Genomic DNA, 16,647 nt, shown 5'->3' with positions numbered 1-16,647 from the left:
GAAATAAACACTATAATTTCAACCAGCGGTATTACAATAATTCTCTCTTCCTCACTCCATCTGTAGTTCGTTTCACTCCCTCTCTCAACCTGAAGCCCCTCCACTTTGAGGTTCCTGGTCTCTCATCTGATTGGCTGTTCACGGGCAGGGAGTGGCTCTTTCAGGAAGTGGATGCCTGTCTTCGCAGTAATGACCCAGCAACTTGTCGCGGTGTGGTGATTGTTGGCAACATGGGCTTTGGCAAAACAGCCATCATTTCCCGCCTGGTGGCGCTCAGTTGTCATGGAAACCGCATGTGGCCAAACATTGCCAGAAACCAGACCATTCCCAAACGTAAGTAGAAATAGAATATTATACAAGTCATCTATCGTATTACTGAAAAAATTCTAAATTAATACATCCAAATTTCTTTTCTGTGGTACAAACAGCTAACTTTAAGTTTTAGATATTTGGTATAACAGTTTATCAATATTTTTTAAATATTTTATTACAGTTGCAGAACTTTACATTCATCTGGATGTGCTCAAACACAGCTGCTAGTTTTTAAAGAGCGGTCATCCAGTATGGGCCAGTATAACTTTGACTATACTGAATTTTGACAGCATATTCAAGGTGCCTAAAGACTGATGTGTTAGGAAATCTGCAAAAATATTTACTCTTGCTCATAACATAAGATTCCAGCCCCAGAAACAAAAAGAGGTTCTAATACCAGAAAGATAAAAAAGACCCAATATTGTTTTAGAATTTTTTTTATTGCTTGCTTAATATTATGCAGTTTGCCAGAGGCCCCCCACAGAGTTATTCCAGCCATGGAAACAGTCTTGTTCACTCTTTAAGAAACAGCTGAGTCATCAAGCAGAACCCAGTAAAATGAGCCAGCTTCTCAGCCAACAACCAGATTCATAGCTGAATCAACCACCAGAACATTCATTCAATCATGAAGTGGAAACATTACTCCAAAGCACTATGAATGCAAAAAAGCAGTAGCAACAGTGAAAGAGAGAGATGGTTTGTGTTTTTACATCTTTACTTACATTTAAAATACAGAAAAAAATTCTCTTTACCCTCAAATCCGATGTAGAGCCAGTTTCTTTCTCACATGATTCCCTGGGAAGAGGAGGAGGGGATGAAGGAGCAGGAGGAAGCTGTCCAGGAACTCCAGAAATGAGGAGGAGACAGAAGGAGACACTGGGGAGGCTTGCAGGACAGGTAGCGTTCCCACATTACTCCATGTATATAATGTATTCCAAAATACAGGTATTTGTGCTTCACATTAGCATGTCTCTGTTACACTATGCTACTTTATGCTTAACACACAACTAAGAACATGTTCATTAGTAACCTTTAGAAGAGCCAGGCTACACTAGCTGTTTCCTCCTCTTTTCAGTATATTTACCTACTAAACTAAACTAAACACCTGTTGGCTCCACCTACATATTTACAGTACAGTTGTGAGAGCAGTATCAATCCTCTCATCTAATGCTTGGTTTGAAAGTGTACTGAAGTGTATTTCCCACAGTTCAGACTTTCTTTAAGGACAAAAGCTTGCTTGAGAGCTCCTGCTTTGGCTGCAGAATCATTTAGAGTATATTTGTTATTTTATGATGATGTTACAAAATAGCAAAATATTGTTATCAAGTATTTGATGAGAAGATTGATACCACTGTCAGTGACTGTACAGCAAATATAACACTACTGCCAGTAACTAGTTAGCTTAGCTTAGCACAAAGTTTTGCAAACAGGGAAACACAGCTACTGGAGCCTGCCTCTGTCTAAAGGTTATGTCTGGCAACCAAGAAACATACCAGGAAGTTACCTCTCCTGCCTAAAAATGCATAACTGCCAGTAAAACCACAACTTTTTACACTCTCGTGAAATTAAACACTATATAATTAGTGAGGTTTAGAGATGACTACAGAAGACACTATTTGATTTTATTACCTCTGGACAGAGCCATTTTGGTTGTTTCCCCCATTTTCCACTCTTTATGCTAATTCAAGATAACCTGTTGCTGGTACATTTTCACAGTGGAGACGTAAAGGTGGTTTCAGCCATCTTATTGAACTCTGAGCAAGAAAGTGAATGTCATATTTTTCAAAATGACAAACTATTCCTTTGAACCTGATCTCCAAATATATTTCTTAACAATTAATGAGTTTTCTTGAAAGTGAAACAGCAAAGTTAACCTTAGTGTCATGTTAGCGCAACCTGCTGGTGGTTTATATGGCTGTTACACATCCTGCTGATTTCTAATGCCAAGAGAGATACATTTCAACATAATGTTTCTCTCCAGCTGTAACTTAAAAGACTGATAAAGAAATACACAATAACAAATTCAAGGGATTGCTAAAACATTTCTACTTGTCTGTCTTTGCAGGTAGTTTCATATCATTTTTGTCAGGCTGATAACTGCCACACTTGTCTGGTTCCGGAGTTTGTCCACAACATGGCGGCGATGCTAAGTATGGCCCCTCAACTCTCAGCCTATCGGGAGCTTCTGCTCCGGTCACCACAGCTACAGAGCATGCTCAGTCTGCGATCCTGTATCCAGGATCCAAGCTCTGCCCTCCAGAGAGGGATACTAGAACCACTGGATGCTCTATACAGAGGTACATACAGTAAAGATTCTGCTGTATTCTGATAGTTTCTGTGCTGCAAAACCAGGGCCAGTACTTAATCTGTGATGATATATGTTATTGTTCTCCAGACAGGACGTTGCATGTGGAAGGGGCAGGGCTTATTATTCTGATTGATGGGCTAAACGAGGCAGAGTTTCATCGGCCAGACTACGGCGACACACTTGCTTCCTTCCTGTCCCGAAACATCCAGAAATTTCCTTCTTGGTTGAAGGTCATTACTACTGTCAGGACCAGTCAACAGGTATACACACATGCACACACACACACAAATGCAAACAAACAAAGGGCGACTTCAGTAGAAAAAAAAAAAAGTTGGTGCTTTTTTCAACTATGGGATGTTCTGGTAATTTTTCCTTATATTAAATCTAAAACGGTTGACATGTTCACTGTTTTGCATCTAAAATCACTGCTTATATAGCCTGTCTTTTTGTTGGAGTTTCCTATGTGGTTAAGATATGCCATTACAAATTTGAAGTTTTCAGAATTACTGTCTAAAACCAAGACCACAGATTCCTTAAATTCTCTGAGTTAAGAGAAGGTGATAAGTAGAAAGATATCTCTCCAGAAGTAGGTCCTAGTATAGAGTAAGTGCACCGAATTTTCTTTCTCATGGGTACAAAATCAGCAGGTTGTAGAAGTCTAAAGTTGAAGTCTGTTTAATAAAATGTTGCATAGATCAAATCTGCGGCTCTTCACTGGATTTGAAAATGTTAACAACCCCTGCCAATATTTCCCTAGACAGTGCATGTACCAAATATATCGGTTAGTTCACATCATCAAAGCCGTTCTCACAACATTGGAATCGGGAATGTAATTTTTGTATTGAAAATACAAACAAGTATGGAAACTAATCAGCTCCATAGGCTTATGTTGGAACAAAAGAATATTCTGATCTTAAATTTTCCCTTATCACACAAATAATAATAGGGCCCTATATTAAGTGCTTATTTAAGGCCCTTTCCCTGAGGTTATTGTTTTAAAGAGGCAGCTTTCTACCAACTATTTCAACCAGCTATTATTTCAGCTTGCAAACTTTATGGTAACTGGTCTGGAACAAGAAGTCTGCTTTTGTCTTCCTCTGTCGAGAATCAAGAACCTAGTGTTTAAAAAAACATGGAACATTTTAGTGCTAAACAGTACAAGAGTATGATATAATACATATCTGTTTTGAACAGATTTGAACCTGTTTTGAACTAACTGTTTCTCTCTGTTTATATTTAATAAGGACACCACTTGTTCTTTACCTTTTCACCGCATCTCACTAGACAGGATGGAGGAGAACAACGCCATAGACCAGGACCTGCAGGTAACATGCACACTGACTGGCTGTTTGGATGTCTCTCTCTCTCTCTATCAGTCTGTACATCCATGTGTCTGTCTGTTTTTTGTCAGAGTTACCTGATGCAGCGTATCAACAGCAGCAGTGAGATCCAGAACAATGTGTCGCTGAGCAATGGACGCCTTGACAACACAGCACTGGCCAAGCTGATCAGCCACCTGAAAAGCCTGAGCAGAGGCTCGTACCTCTACCTGAAACTGACCCTGGACCTGATAGAGGGAGGATATCTGGTCCTGAAGAGCTCCAGCTTCAAGGTGAGGAAGAGGTGGGGAAGAAAAGGACAAACAAGAATAGACTGATGGGAAAGAAATGTAGGAAAATGAAGTTGGTCAAGTTATTCATTTATGATAGATACTTAACCACTTTGTAATTGTTTTGTTACTTTGATATTCATTTTGCTTTTAATAAACTACAAATAGATACATTTTCTTAAGAAGTGTTGCTAGCTTACACTGAAAATTACAGGTGTAAACATTAAGCAGGTAAAAGTTGCATGTGAGCTGTTGTATGGAAATTGCAGTTTAAGCATTTAAAGCAGTTGAAAATGATAAATTACTTCTAACTTAGATGTGTAATTACAGTAGTAACTTAGTTATGTACTCTACCAGTGCATCATGTATTTCATTACCAGGGGTGGGCAATTCCGCTGGTCTGCTTGTTTTCCAACTATCCCTGCTCTACCCTTCTGGTTACCTGGATCAGGTGTGTTCATTCAATCAGAAGCTGGAAGATACCATCTTAGATGAAGGTGGAGTGAGGAAAGACAAAGTGAATTGCCCACCACTGAGCTAGACATATTAGGTCGAAGATACAGGAAACAGGCAGGGGCGGAGCCAAGGGGTGGCACTGGCCACCCCTAGAATTTGATTGGCTACCCCCGGTGCCACCCCTGCCAATCAAAATGTGACCTTGTCATTATTAAGTAATGAAAAAATGTTGCCTTAAATACAACTAACATTTTTCTGGTGCTTTGTAATTGATATTGATCAAATTATCTTTAATTTATATCACACAGGCTGCGTGATATTTGTGTTCATTTCTCTGATTGTGTTGTTGTGATGTACTTGGCAATGTCCTCAGCTGGGAGTAAATAAGGAGCACAGGCAGAGTTAGCTAAAGAACCTGTGTCTTTAATTTTTACACAAAATAAATAGTGTGATTCTTAATAATGTATGTTTTATTATTTCATAGAACTAGGGGTTTCATTTAGTTTTTGCAAATGTATTTCAAATGTACCACCCCTCTTTGAGTCTGTGCCCCATCCTGGCAACCCTGTCCAAAATTTTCAAGATCTACCCCTGGAAACAGGAAAACATTATATTTGTGTGTGTGTGTGTGTGTGTGTGTGTGTCTGTTATAGGTGGTTCCTGTAAATCTAGCAGAGGTCTACTTGTTGCAGCTCAACATGCGGTTTCCCACCCAGTCATCTTTTCAAAGAGTTCTGCCACTGCTCAATATTACTGTAGCATCTCTGCACCCAATGACCGACCAGCAGGTACATACTGTGTGCACCTGTGTGTGTGTGTTTCTACCTCAGAATGAATTGTAACAACCTTACCACTTCATCAAGTACTCCTTTTAGGTCAGAATTTTAATGTTTCCAATTTCTTTTTTTTCAAATACCTGCTAAACTAATGGCATTCCCATCAGCCTCAGCTGAACTTTGTGTTCACTGCTAATTAGCAGCTGTTAGCTAATACAATAAAATCTAATGGTGAACATGGTAAATAGTATACCTGTTAAGGTGTGTTAGTTTTTAGCTAAACAACACTGTGCTTAGGTAGAGTCTCACAGAGCTGCTAGGTTGTAGATTCTCAGTCTCGTTGACATATCTGTCTTTGACATACTGACAATGAAACAAACTTGAAATGTGACTGTTCCTCTCCTGTCCTCCAGCTGTTTGAGGTGGTGAATGCAGGCACTCTGAGTGGAGGAACACTGCAGTGGGCGGAATTTGGGCAGCGGCTGGAGCAGCTCTCGTGTTTCCTGCTAAAGCGGAGCGACGGAAGCAGGATGCTAAACCATGCTTCCTTCAGGGAGTGGCTTGTTTGGAGGGAGGAGGGGCAGGATGACAGGTTTCTCTGTGACCCCAGGTACACTGTAGGCAGCCAGGAAGAGAGAGAGCGATCAAGACAGAGAAAGAAAGAGATGTAATTTAGCTTTCTGTTTCTCTGTCTGTCTCCAGGAGCGGCCACACTCTCCTGGCCTTCTGGCTCTGCAGGCAGGAAGGGAAGCTGAACCGACAGCAGATGCTGGAGCTGGGACATCACATTTTAAAAGCACACATCTACAAGGTTAGCTCACACATGCAAAAGGTCATACTTGAATCACACGAGCACAATGATATGATAACTGATGTGATACATTAACATTTGCACTGCACAGCAGGTATGAAAAAATGGCGCAGTCTGTCCTGCTGACATCACATGGCAACAGTTTAAGCTGCTCCAGATACAGTTGATGTATGTAGTTTTTTTAGTTCAGTGGTTTCCAATCTAGGGGCCAGGCCCGTCCAAAGGGTCACAAGATAAATCTGACATGTTGTGAGGTGATTCATGGAAAAGGAAAGAATTTCTGCTACATGAATTTGGTTCATTTTTTGGACTGTTTTAAATCTTTGAATTGTAGAAAATCATCGGGAGTATCATCCATGCATCTGTCTGCTTCTCTTCTATCTACAGGGTCTGAGTAAGAAGCTTGGGGTTTCCTCCTCAGTTCTGCAGGGACTGTGGCTGTCCTACAGCACAGAGAGTCTGAGCCCTGCTCTCTCATCTTTGCGCAATCTCTACACACCTAACATCAAGGTAACATACTGCACACACACACACACATATATCCTTGCTAATACAGGTGAGCTGTAACCTGGCTGTCTACCTGACTAGGTGAGTAGGCTGCTGATTATGGGCGGAGCTGATGTGGATTACCGTAGTGATGTCCTTAACAGCGCCCCCCTGTTGTGTGTCCACTCGCACTTGGGCCACAGTGATGCTGTGGCGCTGCTGCTCGACCATGGAGCTCAGGTAAGCATTGCAGTTCTTCTGAGGATCTCAAAGTTTGTGGTTGTCATACAGTAGAACTAAACTGGCATGTTGATATTTTCTGTACCTGACTTTGAGAAAACATTGTGCTGGGTTTTACTTGGATGACTGCATCAATTTACAGTGTATGTGATGTATTTCTAGGTGGATGCTCAGTCACATGATGGTTTGACTGCACTGGGATACGCTGCTGCAGCTGGACATCTGGACATCGTCACCATGCTGAGTCAGCACAGAGCTAAGGTAGCCCCTACCTGCTATGTTTTATGTTGCTAAAGAGTTAAAGCCACTATGTATAGATTTGAAAAGTGTTGTTTCAAGCATAACAGGACTGAAAGGCTTTTATTTTTAATTACATTACTTCCGTCCTACATAGGCTTATTAAATCATAATTTTGATGCTTGTGATGAATGTCGCCATGCTTTCATTACCCTGTACAGTGCTCTGTACATCAGGGGCATAGGCAGAAATTATATTTTGGGTGGGGCAGTACAAATTGAGCGGGCTAATCTCGTGGGTTAATTAGTCAACATACAAAATATTCACAAAATAACACACACACACACACACACACTGTAGAAACCAAAATGCAATGTAGGCTAATCAATGGATCATAAATGTATAAAAAAAACAACACTGGCTGCATACATCGATGAGGGAATGAGTCCACTTTAAGTACAAAACTCCAACCAGGCAGTGAAACATAAAAATAAAATTCCATTATATTCCAAACAGAGCAAAAATTCCTCTCCTGCTTCAAGTATCTTCCAGGTGTTATACCGAAATCTGTGACCCATCAGATTTTGTGACCACAGGGGTGTTGTTGCACATTTTTATTATTTGTTGTGTCGACAGTGAGCCAGAAGAATAGCATGTATGGCCCCTGCTATACACATTAAATGCAAATTACAATTCTTTACTCAGAAATCATAGATACTTTCTTTATAATGAACAAATCTGCTGTATAAGGCAGGGAGCAATTTAATACATTAACCAAACCAAACTGTGTGAAATCCTCTAGAGTCAAAATCTGAGGTAACAGCTACTAGTTAGCTTTAGCAAGTGTAGTGAGTTTTTGCTGTCATGATTAGTTTGCCTCAATTAGTAATGCACATGTGTACAATTAACTGACATTTCTACAGGTCAGTTCACCAGAAAGGATGTTTTTCTATTTACAGAAATTAGCTAGAATTACCGCTTTATGGTTGTATGCCTCCACCAACCAGGAATGGGACAGATGTTAGGTCAGTGTGAGCTTGACCTTCGGCCACAATATCTAACCAGTTCATCCTTGAATCCAAGTAGACACTTGCGCCAGTGTCACAGGTTGAGCGTTAAAGACCCAAATGCAGGCACAAAATCAGAGCATAGTAGTCAGAAGCAGAGTTCAGTAAAACTATTGATGTGGAAAACTGACAAAGAGGAAATATTAGATAATCAGGTAACCAAGGCAAATGAATAATAAACTGAAGGGAAGAGACTAAAACAAGCAGAGAAATGCTCTTGAGACAATTATACCAAACAATACAACACAAGAAACAAAGGAAAGCTCAACCTGACTATATAAACAAAAATATCATTGCAATACAAGGAGAATGGCAACGGGAAAACTGTCAGGGAGCAGACCAACATATACTAAGAACCACAAGGGGAACTAGAACCAGACTGACATATACCAGAGTCTATGAAGGGGCAGAGTCCAAGCAGACTAAATTGAGAAAAACAGATGAGGACAAAAGCAGGTGGTGATAACAGGTGGAGATACGCAGATGGACCAGCAAAGAACTGAGGAAGGTGAGGTGAATATAACGACACGCCAGGCAGCAGCCGTGACCAACAGATGTGAATAATCAAAGTTAATGAATGGTCAGAATAAATCTGGGGCAGAGGAGGTAGCATGAAACAGGACATATCTTCAAAACAAAGGTCTCTGCGGATCATGGCTGCCAAATTTGAAGAAATTTGCTCAAGGCTTTTTCTGAGATGTCACATTTCACGAGACGCGGATGGACAACCTGAAAACACAATGCCTCTGGCCACTGCTGTCGCTGGCATAGAGGCATAAAAATCAATAAGTAAATTTACAGTAGTCATAGTTATAGCTGAGGCTAGCACTAGCTAGTGTTCACTTGATATGATGTAGCTCTGGCTTTAGCTGTGTAATGGGCTTCTGGGCTTTTTAATGCTTTATTTACAGTACATTAATACTTTTTATAGAATAAAACAGATGGCAAACAGTCAGATTTGGGTCTGGTATTAACTGGACCTTGACAAAAAATGTAGCTATAATGTTTTGACTTTGTAGGGCAGAATATATATATGAGATGTATATGTATTACATTCTCTAACATAGTGTGCACTAAACAAATGTTATAACACTGTTATAGTAATGTCATAGCAGATTTGTCAGCTGGAAACAAACTGTGTGACAGAACTAATTAAGAGGTAGTACATAGTAGTATATATATCATTAATTTGAGCTCAGTGTATTGTGTGTGGGTGTGTATGTGCGCGTTGAGATAAGGTTAAAGTGGTGGTGGCACTGTGGCAAAACACACTTTATACTGTTTTCCACTGCCTGTGCATTGCTTTGCAGTGTTCTAGATACATAGGACACTGCTTCTAAGACTCTGTCTCTCTGTGTACTCAGGTGGGTCATGTTGACAGCTCAGGTCAGTGTGTGTTGGTGCATGCAGCTCAGCGGGGCCACCTTGAGGTGCTGCACTTCCTGTTAAAGCGTACAGACTGGAGCTGCACTTCCTGCTGCGACCAGAGGGGGGTGAGCAGGAGCCAGGCGGTGCAGCAGGCTCTGATTGCCGCAGCCAGCATGGGCCATACAGAGGTCGACTACACACACACAAACACCTTTATCATGTTGTCTGTTACAGAATTATGGAAGTATATTTACAATGTGCCTGTGTTTGTGTGTGTGTAGATAGTGTCATACCTCCTGGATCTTCCAGAGGAAGACGAGGAAGAGGAGGAGAGACCTGAGATCAATACATCTGACAGTCTATGGGGAGAGACAGGTACGACACAAACTGCCTACTGCAGCTACACAACAAATACTCATAATAAATGATTATCACTACAATGTGTGTATATGTGGTTCCTCCTTGTCATTTGGGCTGCATTCAAAGCACAGAGCTCTCATTTCATTAAGTGATGTTTTCTAGTCCTACAGATCATATTTTGAAATTCATTTCAATTTCTGTTTTATGATCTTGTCATGTTTTTAAGTCCTATCATATGGTATATATTTTTTATTTAAATTATGTAAGAATTTTTAATGTTCATTTTTATTTATATGTTTATTTTAACCTGTGCAAATGAAGAAAACTGTGATTTGTCAGCTTGTTTATTGATGACTGAAGCTGATATTTACACCTATCTCTGTGTATTTGTGTGTTTCAGCTCTCACAGCAGCAGCAGGAAGTGGTAGGCTGTCTGTCTGCAGGCTGTTGTTGGATCAGGGGGCTGCTGTTGAGCAAGGCAACCATCAGGGCGTGGCTCCGCTCTTCAGCGCAGTGAGACAGGGCCACTGGCAGGTAGAGTAGAACACGCACAAATAACAACCATGTTTTAGTCCAATTCGTGCTGCAAAAATGTCAAGCATCTGTCTCACTGTGTGTCCCTCGGTCAGGTGGCGGAGTTGTTACTGACTCATGGGGCAGAGATGAACATGGTCGACCAGCAGGGTCGAACAGCTCTCATGACGGCAGCCTCAGAGGGACATATGACCACCGCCAAGCTGCTGCTAGATCATGGTAACCACCCACCATACTATACATAAACAACAACAGTGGCTGCAACTATAGAATGAAACCCTTTTATTTTCATCCAAGAAATTAAAATTCAGTAAACATTATTCTCATGAAGGCAAGTTAGCCAAAAACTTTGGTGAGTAAAGTACAGCTATGGTGTACAGTTAAACTGATTCATGTTTTAATTTTAATGGGTTTGCACTGAAACTCATAGTGATCTGCACTGTACTGTGACTACATTCTCAAAAAGTCCAGATTTAACCATCTGAGTGTTATACAGTGGGTAATTCCACCGGTTCCCTTGTCAGTCCAGTTGGTTAGATTTTATTTGTTTGTGAAAGATATTATTTGAAACCATGATTTAAATTCTCTCTTTTGAGAAATTATTGTATAAATGTTCTAGTCTAATACTGATGTACTGAACCCTGAGGTGATTCTCACTCCCTCTCTGTTTCCAGGAGCCTCTCTGGAGCAGACTGACAGGGAGGGTCTAACGGCGCTGAGCTGGGCCTGTCTAAAAGGCCAGCTCCCATTGGTCAAAGAGCTGGTGGAGAGAGGTGCAGTCACAACTCATGCTGACCGCAGTGGACGCACACCTCTGGATCTGGCTGCCTTCTGCGGTGACCCAGAAGTGGTGTGTAAAACAGATGTTGTTACTGTATATATACTGTACATACTGCCATATTTTAGAAATAGTGTCCCCACTTTACCTGTCCTGAAGAGCCTATGGGTGACTGTGTAATGGGCTCATGTTCTAACCTGAATGGGCCTGTTGGTGTCATTTTCTGTGTTAGGTGCAATACCTGGTGGATCACGGTGCATTGGTAGAGCATGTGGACTGCAGCGGGATGCGTCCTCTGGATCGAGCAGTAGGCTGCAGAAATACTTCAGCAGTCATCGCTTTGCTCAGAAAGGGAGCCAAGATAGGTAGAATCATGACCCACTAATGCTGTTCTGTGTTATTTTGTTTTATTTAATAGTGACCGTAGCAAAACACAGAAAATGAGCTAGAGAGAGAATGACATGCTACAGTATGGTATCTGTCTTAACCACTAGGCCACCAGACACCCACATGATTCATATAGTTACAATATTAGTGAATCCACACCCTGACAGAGGCAGAAGCCTATAGCAAACTTAATACTTAGATTAAAGTCTTAATTAAGTAAAACCATGATGGTAGCATTATTAGTATTTACAAGTTGTAATGTGGGGGAAGCTCATATTACCTTATTAGCCCACTACTCTTATGCTTTCTTGTTGTGGGTTCTGGGGCATTTTTTTGGTCTAAAATCTCCACTGAGTGTCAAATAGTTTAGCCCTACATTTGAACTTCCAATAAGAATGAGTTTCACTTTCCCATGAAAGTCCCCCGTAGTCTGCTCTGATGAGCGATTCACTTTACAAACACCCTCTCCTTCCCCATGTGTTCCTAACGCCGATGACATCTCAAATGAATAACAGCTATCATGTTGACAGCAGTGCTGCAAGTTTTAAACTGACTTTGCCCTGACCTTAAATACCAGCAGCAGTTCTCTGTGCTGCAGTGATCATTGTGCAGTGGTGATCATGTACTGATGGTATTCATATGAGTTTCCATTCTCTCCTGACATATTTTGCATCCCTGAACAGGAACAACTACCTATTGTATGAGACCAAACATGTTTTTCTTCCCAGTGCAAATCCTAACTTCAACTCCTTGCTAAATACAAGCACAGTTTCACTGTTTAGTGCCAAAAAATTAAGTACAAAACCTTCCTGAATATCCCTTGGAGACTTTACATCCTTGCTATCAGCTGAGGGTGTACTTACAGTAGGCACAACAGCAGTAGTTTGCTGTTGTCATTATATTGCATGCACACAGTTAGTATAATATGATTGTTAATCATTTCTTAACTTAGTGCATTAGCATGCTAACATATACAGCTGCATGTTACATCCTATCACTAAACACATTACACAGCTGAGGCTGATGGGAATGTCATTAGTTTTGATCATAAACCAAAGTATGCGATAACTTAAAATTTGACCTGCTGGTAGTCGTGGGTAACAAGCCACCAAATGTTTGGAATTTTCCTCTGGGAACCATGTATATTTATGCAAAATGTCATGGCAGTGCATCCAATAGATGCTGAGATATTTCAATTTGGACCAAAGTGGTGGTCTGAATGACCATCCAGAGAGCACAGTCACTAGTATGGCTGAAAAGTAGTTTTAATATCTCACACACTCAGCACTCCAAGGATACAGTATATAATAGTATTAGGCACATAATAGTATTGGAAAATAGAAAATTCAATGTCCAAGACATCATGCATTATGCTATTTCCATGATTTTTTGGGAGTACTTTACCTGAGTCCTGTGCATTTGTGGGCTTTGCACCAAATTGAATTGTGCAAAACTTCAAGTGAGTCAGACGTACAACTGCTGAGTTACAGCCGTTTAAGTACCATGTTGTTGTGGTATCCGAGCATTCCATAAATGTGTATATGCCATAGCTGGTAGATTTAATATTTAGTTATTTTTGGACAGAGCTAAGCTAGCTGTTTCCCTATTTCCAGCCATTATGCTAAGCAAAGCAAGGCTACTGGTGCTAAATTGTTTACCTTATGAACATGTAGTAGTATCAGTCTTCTCTAATAACTCAGCAAGAAAGCAGATAAGTGTATTTCCAAAAAATGTGAAACAGTCACTTTAGAATTTGATAAGATTGGAGGAGTGGTGAAAAAACTGTTACGGTGGTATAAAATATTTCAAGAAAGAAATAGGCATGTCTTGCTCCACTTGTTACTTTCTGTCAAATATAACAAACATATTTTCAGTGAAAGGTTTAGAAAAATACTGCTAAGTAATAGATATGAACAGGCAAACAGAAGTGATTGCATACAGTGGTGTTTTTGATGGAGGTGATAAGACATTAGTATGATACTTGCTGCTGTCACAGAATGTGTGTGTGTGTGTGTGTGTGTGTGTGTGTAGGACCAGCAACCTGGGCCATGGCAACTTCCAAACCAGACATATTAATGGTTCTGCTAAGTAAAATGATCCAAGAGGGAGACCGATTATATAAGGTAACACACGTAAGAACTTGCAGACTTCATCACACACCAAACACACATACATTTAATGCTGTCTGTATGTGTGTGTGTGTGTGTGTGTGTGTAGCAAGGTAAAGTGAGGGAAGCTGCTCACTCCTATCAGTCAGCGCTCCAGAAGTTTCCAGGAGACGAGCTGAAGACATTCAAACAGCTGCGAGTGTGTGTGTTGCTCAACCTGTCACGCTGCCGCCGCAAGATGAACGTGAGTTTCTCCCTCTCACTCTCTCCTACACACATACACACAGGAGCTCGTCGGATAAAACGTATTACAAAACGATCTGTAATCCACGGTCTTAAGGTGACTGCTAATTTACTTGTACCCCAAGAAAGTTTTGTTCTCCATATTATTGTGCAATGAATCCCATCTCTTAAATTCATCTGTCTTCAGTCTTTACGTACCATCACATATTACGTTTTTCTTTGCAGGATTTTGGCCTTGCTGAGGAGTTTGCTACCAAGGCACTAGAACTAAAAGCCAAGTCCTATGAGGCCTTTTATGCCAGAGCCCGTGCCAAACGCAGCCGCAGGTGATTATACCGAAGTGGTTCAAGTGACTCTAACCAAATCCATTAACTCCTACACAAGTTTATCTTTTTCTAATCTGTTTTTGTGTTTATTAATTCAGTAGTTGAGTAATTTTTTTTCCCAATGTCCATTTGAAAATCATTAAGTTTTACACATATATAGATATCCACTATACCTGACTACTGTTATTTCCCCTACCCATGACTGCACATAAAAGGCGTCTGTTCCGTGTGGCGGTCTTCTCGCTCTCATACTGCGCACACAGCATGCAGGTAGCCTCAGCTGGCAACAACAACAACATTACCTAAGGCTATGTCTTAAAGTGGAAGGCCTGGCTTGAAACAACTGTCTTCGTTTTGTGAACAAAAGCTATTGTAGGTAACTTCTCTGTCATAGCTCACTAGCTTTAGCTATCAAAACAGAGCAGTAACACATCTGCCTGCAACTGCATCACCTTGTGGGGGACTCTTGGCTCACACAATGAGTGCACAGGCAGAGTCTGTGCAAGTAGGAAGTTAGGTTGACAGGCAGGTAGGCTATTCAATGGTTTTGCTTGTTTTGAGTAAAATTATTGGTCAGGCTGTTTTCAGCCCTGCTGCTGTCAGAGATGATGGATTTTTTTTATTTACAGGATCAGTGCATTTAATGTATTCATTGCCATCAGGATGAAAAGAGAGTTTCAAGATATATAACAAAAAATGCTTCTGAAAAGAATCACCAACCTTTACGTCTGGGTGTAGTTACTCTTGATTCACCACTTATGAAAACAGACAAATTACTTTAACCAGTTGTTAGAAGGTCCCTGGGGCTGAAGACTGGGTTGAGAGACAGTTTATCAAAAATTGAACTGAAGTGATTTAAAATTAATTCCTTTATTATTTTTATTGCCAGCAGACTATGGCCACAAATTTGCATTTACCATTTAAATCTACATTTATTATTGCATTATGTCACCTTCTGAGATCTGTCTGCTTTTACTCTGTCATCATTCAGACAGTTCCACGCAGCCCTGGAGGACCTGATTGAGGCCAGCCGCCTGTGTCCATCCAACAGGGAGATCCAGCGATTGCTTTCCCGAGTCAAGGAAGAGTGTCGACAATTTGTACAACAGCAAGACTCTCCCCCTGCTTCACCACACCATGTTTATCAACAGAATGCTGCTGTGTCCATTAGTGAGGCCAAGTGCAGAGATTCAGGTTGCCTACAGGTGCAGGACAGGGAGGGACTTACCGAGGAAGAGGAGGATGAAGAAAAGGAAGTGGAGGCAAGTCACAGAGACAGAGATCCTTCTCCTAACTCCTCCTCCTCCTTCCATCCTCCACATTTGGTTCAAAGTCTTGACACCCACTGCAGCCCCAGGGTGCCATCGCCCTCTTCCCTGTCCCCCACCCACCTGTATCGTAACCTCCCCAGCCCCATCCACTCCCCCTCCTCCTCTTCACCCTGTCACTCTGCACCTCCTGCTCCTTCCTCCTCCTATCAACATTTCAGCCCTCCTCCCTCCCCAATGTTACATCAGCAGCAAGCCAGCCCAGTGTCAGACATTATGCCTGCACTGTCAGGGACTGGAGGCCTCCACCACTATCCACAGTCCATCTCAGCCCTCCACCACTCGGACCAGAAACAGGGAGTGCAGCAGCAGCACCACCAGAGATCCTTCCAGAAGCATAGCTCTGTCCAAGGCCAGTGGCTCCAACCAGCTAAAGTCCAGCCAATCAGAACCAGTCATTCCAGTTCCTCATCCCATTCCAGCATGGTTTTGGGAAGTTCTGCTTACTCTCAGTTTGCTCAGCTGTCCCAAGAACTGGCCGAAATGGGGGAAGGTATTTGCCCCCGTCCCCTAGATGTCAGGCCTAGCCTGCAGGTCCAGGCTGATCTGAATTATGAAGCATCATATCCACTAGATAATGTGGATGTTGACTTGGTTCGTCAGTTGAGACCAGCATCTGCCTATGGGAGAGGAGCAGGAGGAGACAGAGCAGCGATAAATCGATTTGCCCAGGCTCGTCAGTTCAGCCGCAACCAATCCAAAGCAGCTTACTACCCAATGGAAGTTACAGAGGCTACTATGGGACAGCCTGATAGCTTTCCATCATCACACAGTCATCAATACCACCACCGGGGTGGGCTACGACACCCACCCAGTAGCCACCCAACCTCTTCCTCCGCCCCCCCCTCTAGGCCTCTCATCCAAAGTGTCAATGTTCGTTTCTCCACCAGCAGTGGCAGGCCTGCCTGTGGGG

At 41.7% G+C, this 16,647-nt stretch overlaps 1 protein-coding gene across 1 annotated transcript in view; it reads left to right on the top strand.

The window, feature by feature from the left end:
• The window catches only part of LOC109951092 (protein TANC2-like), a 51,950-nt gene that overhangs the window by 33,665 nt on the left and 1,638 nt on the right, over nucleotides 1-16,647 (top strand). Inside the window, exons 8-29 of the mRNA XM_020585375.1 lie at nucleotides 67-333; nucleotides 1,082-1,209; nucleotides 2,378-2,609; nucleotides 2,708-2,880; nucleotides 3,865-3,945; nucleotides 4,032-4,232; nucleotides 5,339-5,473; nucleotides 5,875-6,071; nucleotides 6,164-6,272; nucleotides 6,660-6,782; nucleotides 6,861-6,998; nucleotides 7,161-7,259; nucleotides 9,667-9,858; nucleotides 9,952-10,045; nucleotides 10,431-10,564; nucleotides 10,660-10,783; nucleotides 11,239-11,414; nucleotides 11,575-11,707; nucleotides 13,761-13,852; nucleotides 13,947-14,081; nucleotides 14,306-14,406; nucleotides 15,398-16,641. Of these exons, the coding sequence (XP_020441031.1) occupies nucleotides 67-333; nucleotides 1,082-1,209; nucleotides 2,378-2,609; nucleotides 2,708-2,880; nucleotides 3,865-3,945; nucleotides 4,032-4,232; nucleotides 5,339-5,473; nucleotides 5,875-6,071; nucleotides 6,164-6,272; nucleotides 6,660-6,782; nucleotides 6,861-6,998; nucleotides 7,161-7,259; nucleotides 9,667-9,858; nucleotides 9,952-10,045; nucleotides 10,431-10,564; nucleotides 10,660-10,783; nucleotides 11,239-11,414; nucleotides 11,575-11,707; nucleotides 13,761-13,852; nucleotides 13,947-14,081; nucleotides 14,306-14,406; nucleotides 15,398-16,641 (4,308 nt within the window). The remainder of the gene's footprint in view (nucleotides 1-66; nucleotides 334-1,081; nucleotides 1,210-2,377; nucleotides 2,610-2,707; nucleotides 2,881-3,864; nucleotides 3,946-4,031; nucleotides 4,233-5,338; nucleotides 5,474-5,874; nucleotides 6,072-6,163; nucleotides 6,273-6,659; nucleotides 6,783-6,860; nucleotides 6,999-7,160; nucleotides 7,260-9,666; nucleotides 9,859-9,951; nucleotides 10,046-10,430; nucleotides 10,565-10,659; nucleotides 10,784-11,238; nucleotides 11,415-11,574; nucleotides 11,708-13,760; nucleotides 13,853-13,946; nucleotides 14,082-14,305; nucleotides 14,407-15,397; nucleotides 16,642-16,647) is intronic.

This window comes from Monopterus albus, unplaced genomic scaffold (assembly GCF_001952655.1).
Source record: "Monopterus albus unplaced genomic scaffold, M_albus_1.0 scaffold363.1, whole genome shotgun sequence".
Lineage (NCBI taxonomy): Eukaryota > Metazoa > Chordata > Actinopteri > Synbranchiformes > Synbranchidae > Monopterus > Monopterus albus.
The sequence above is the reverse complement of the archived record's forward strand: the minus strand, read 5'-3'. Positions and strand labels throughout refer to the sequence as shown.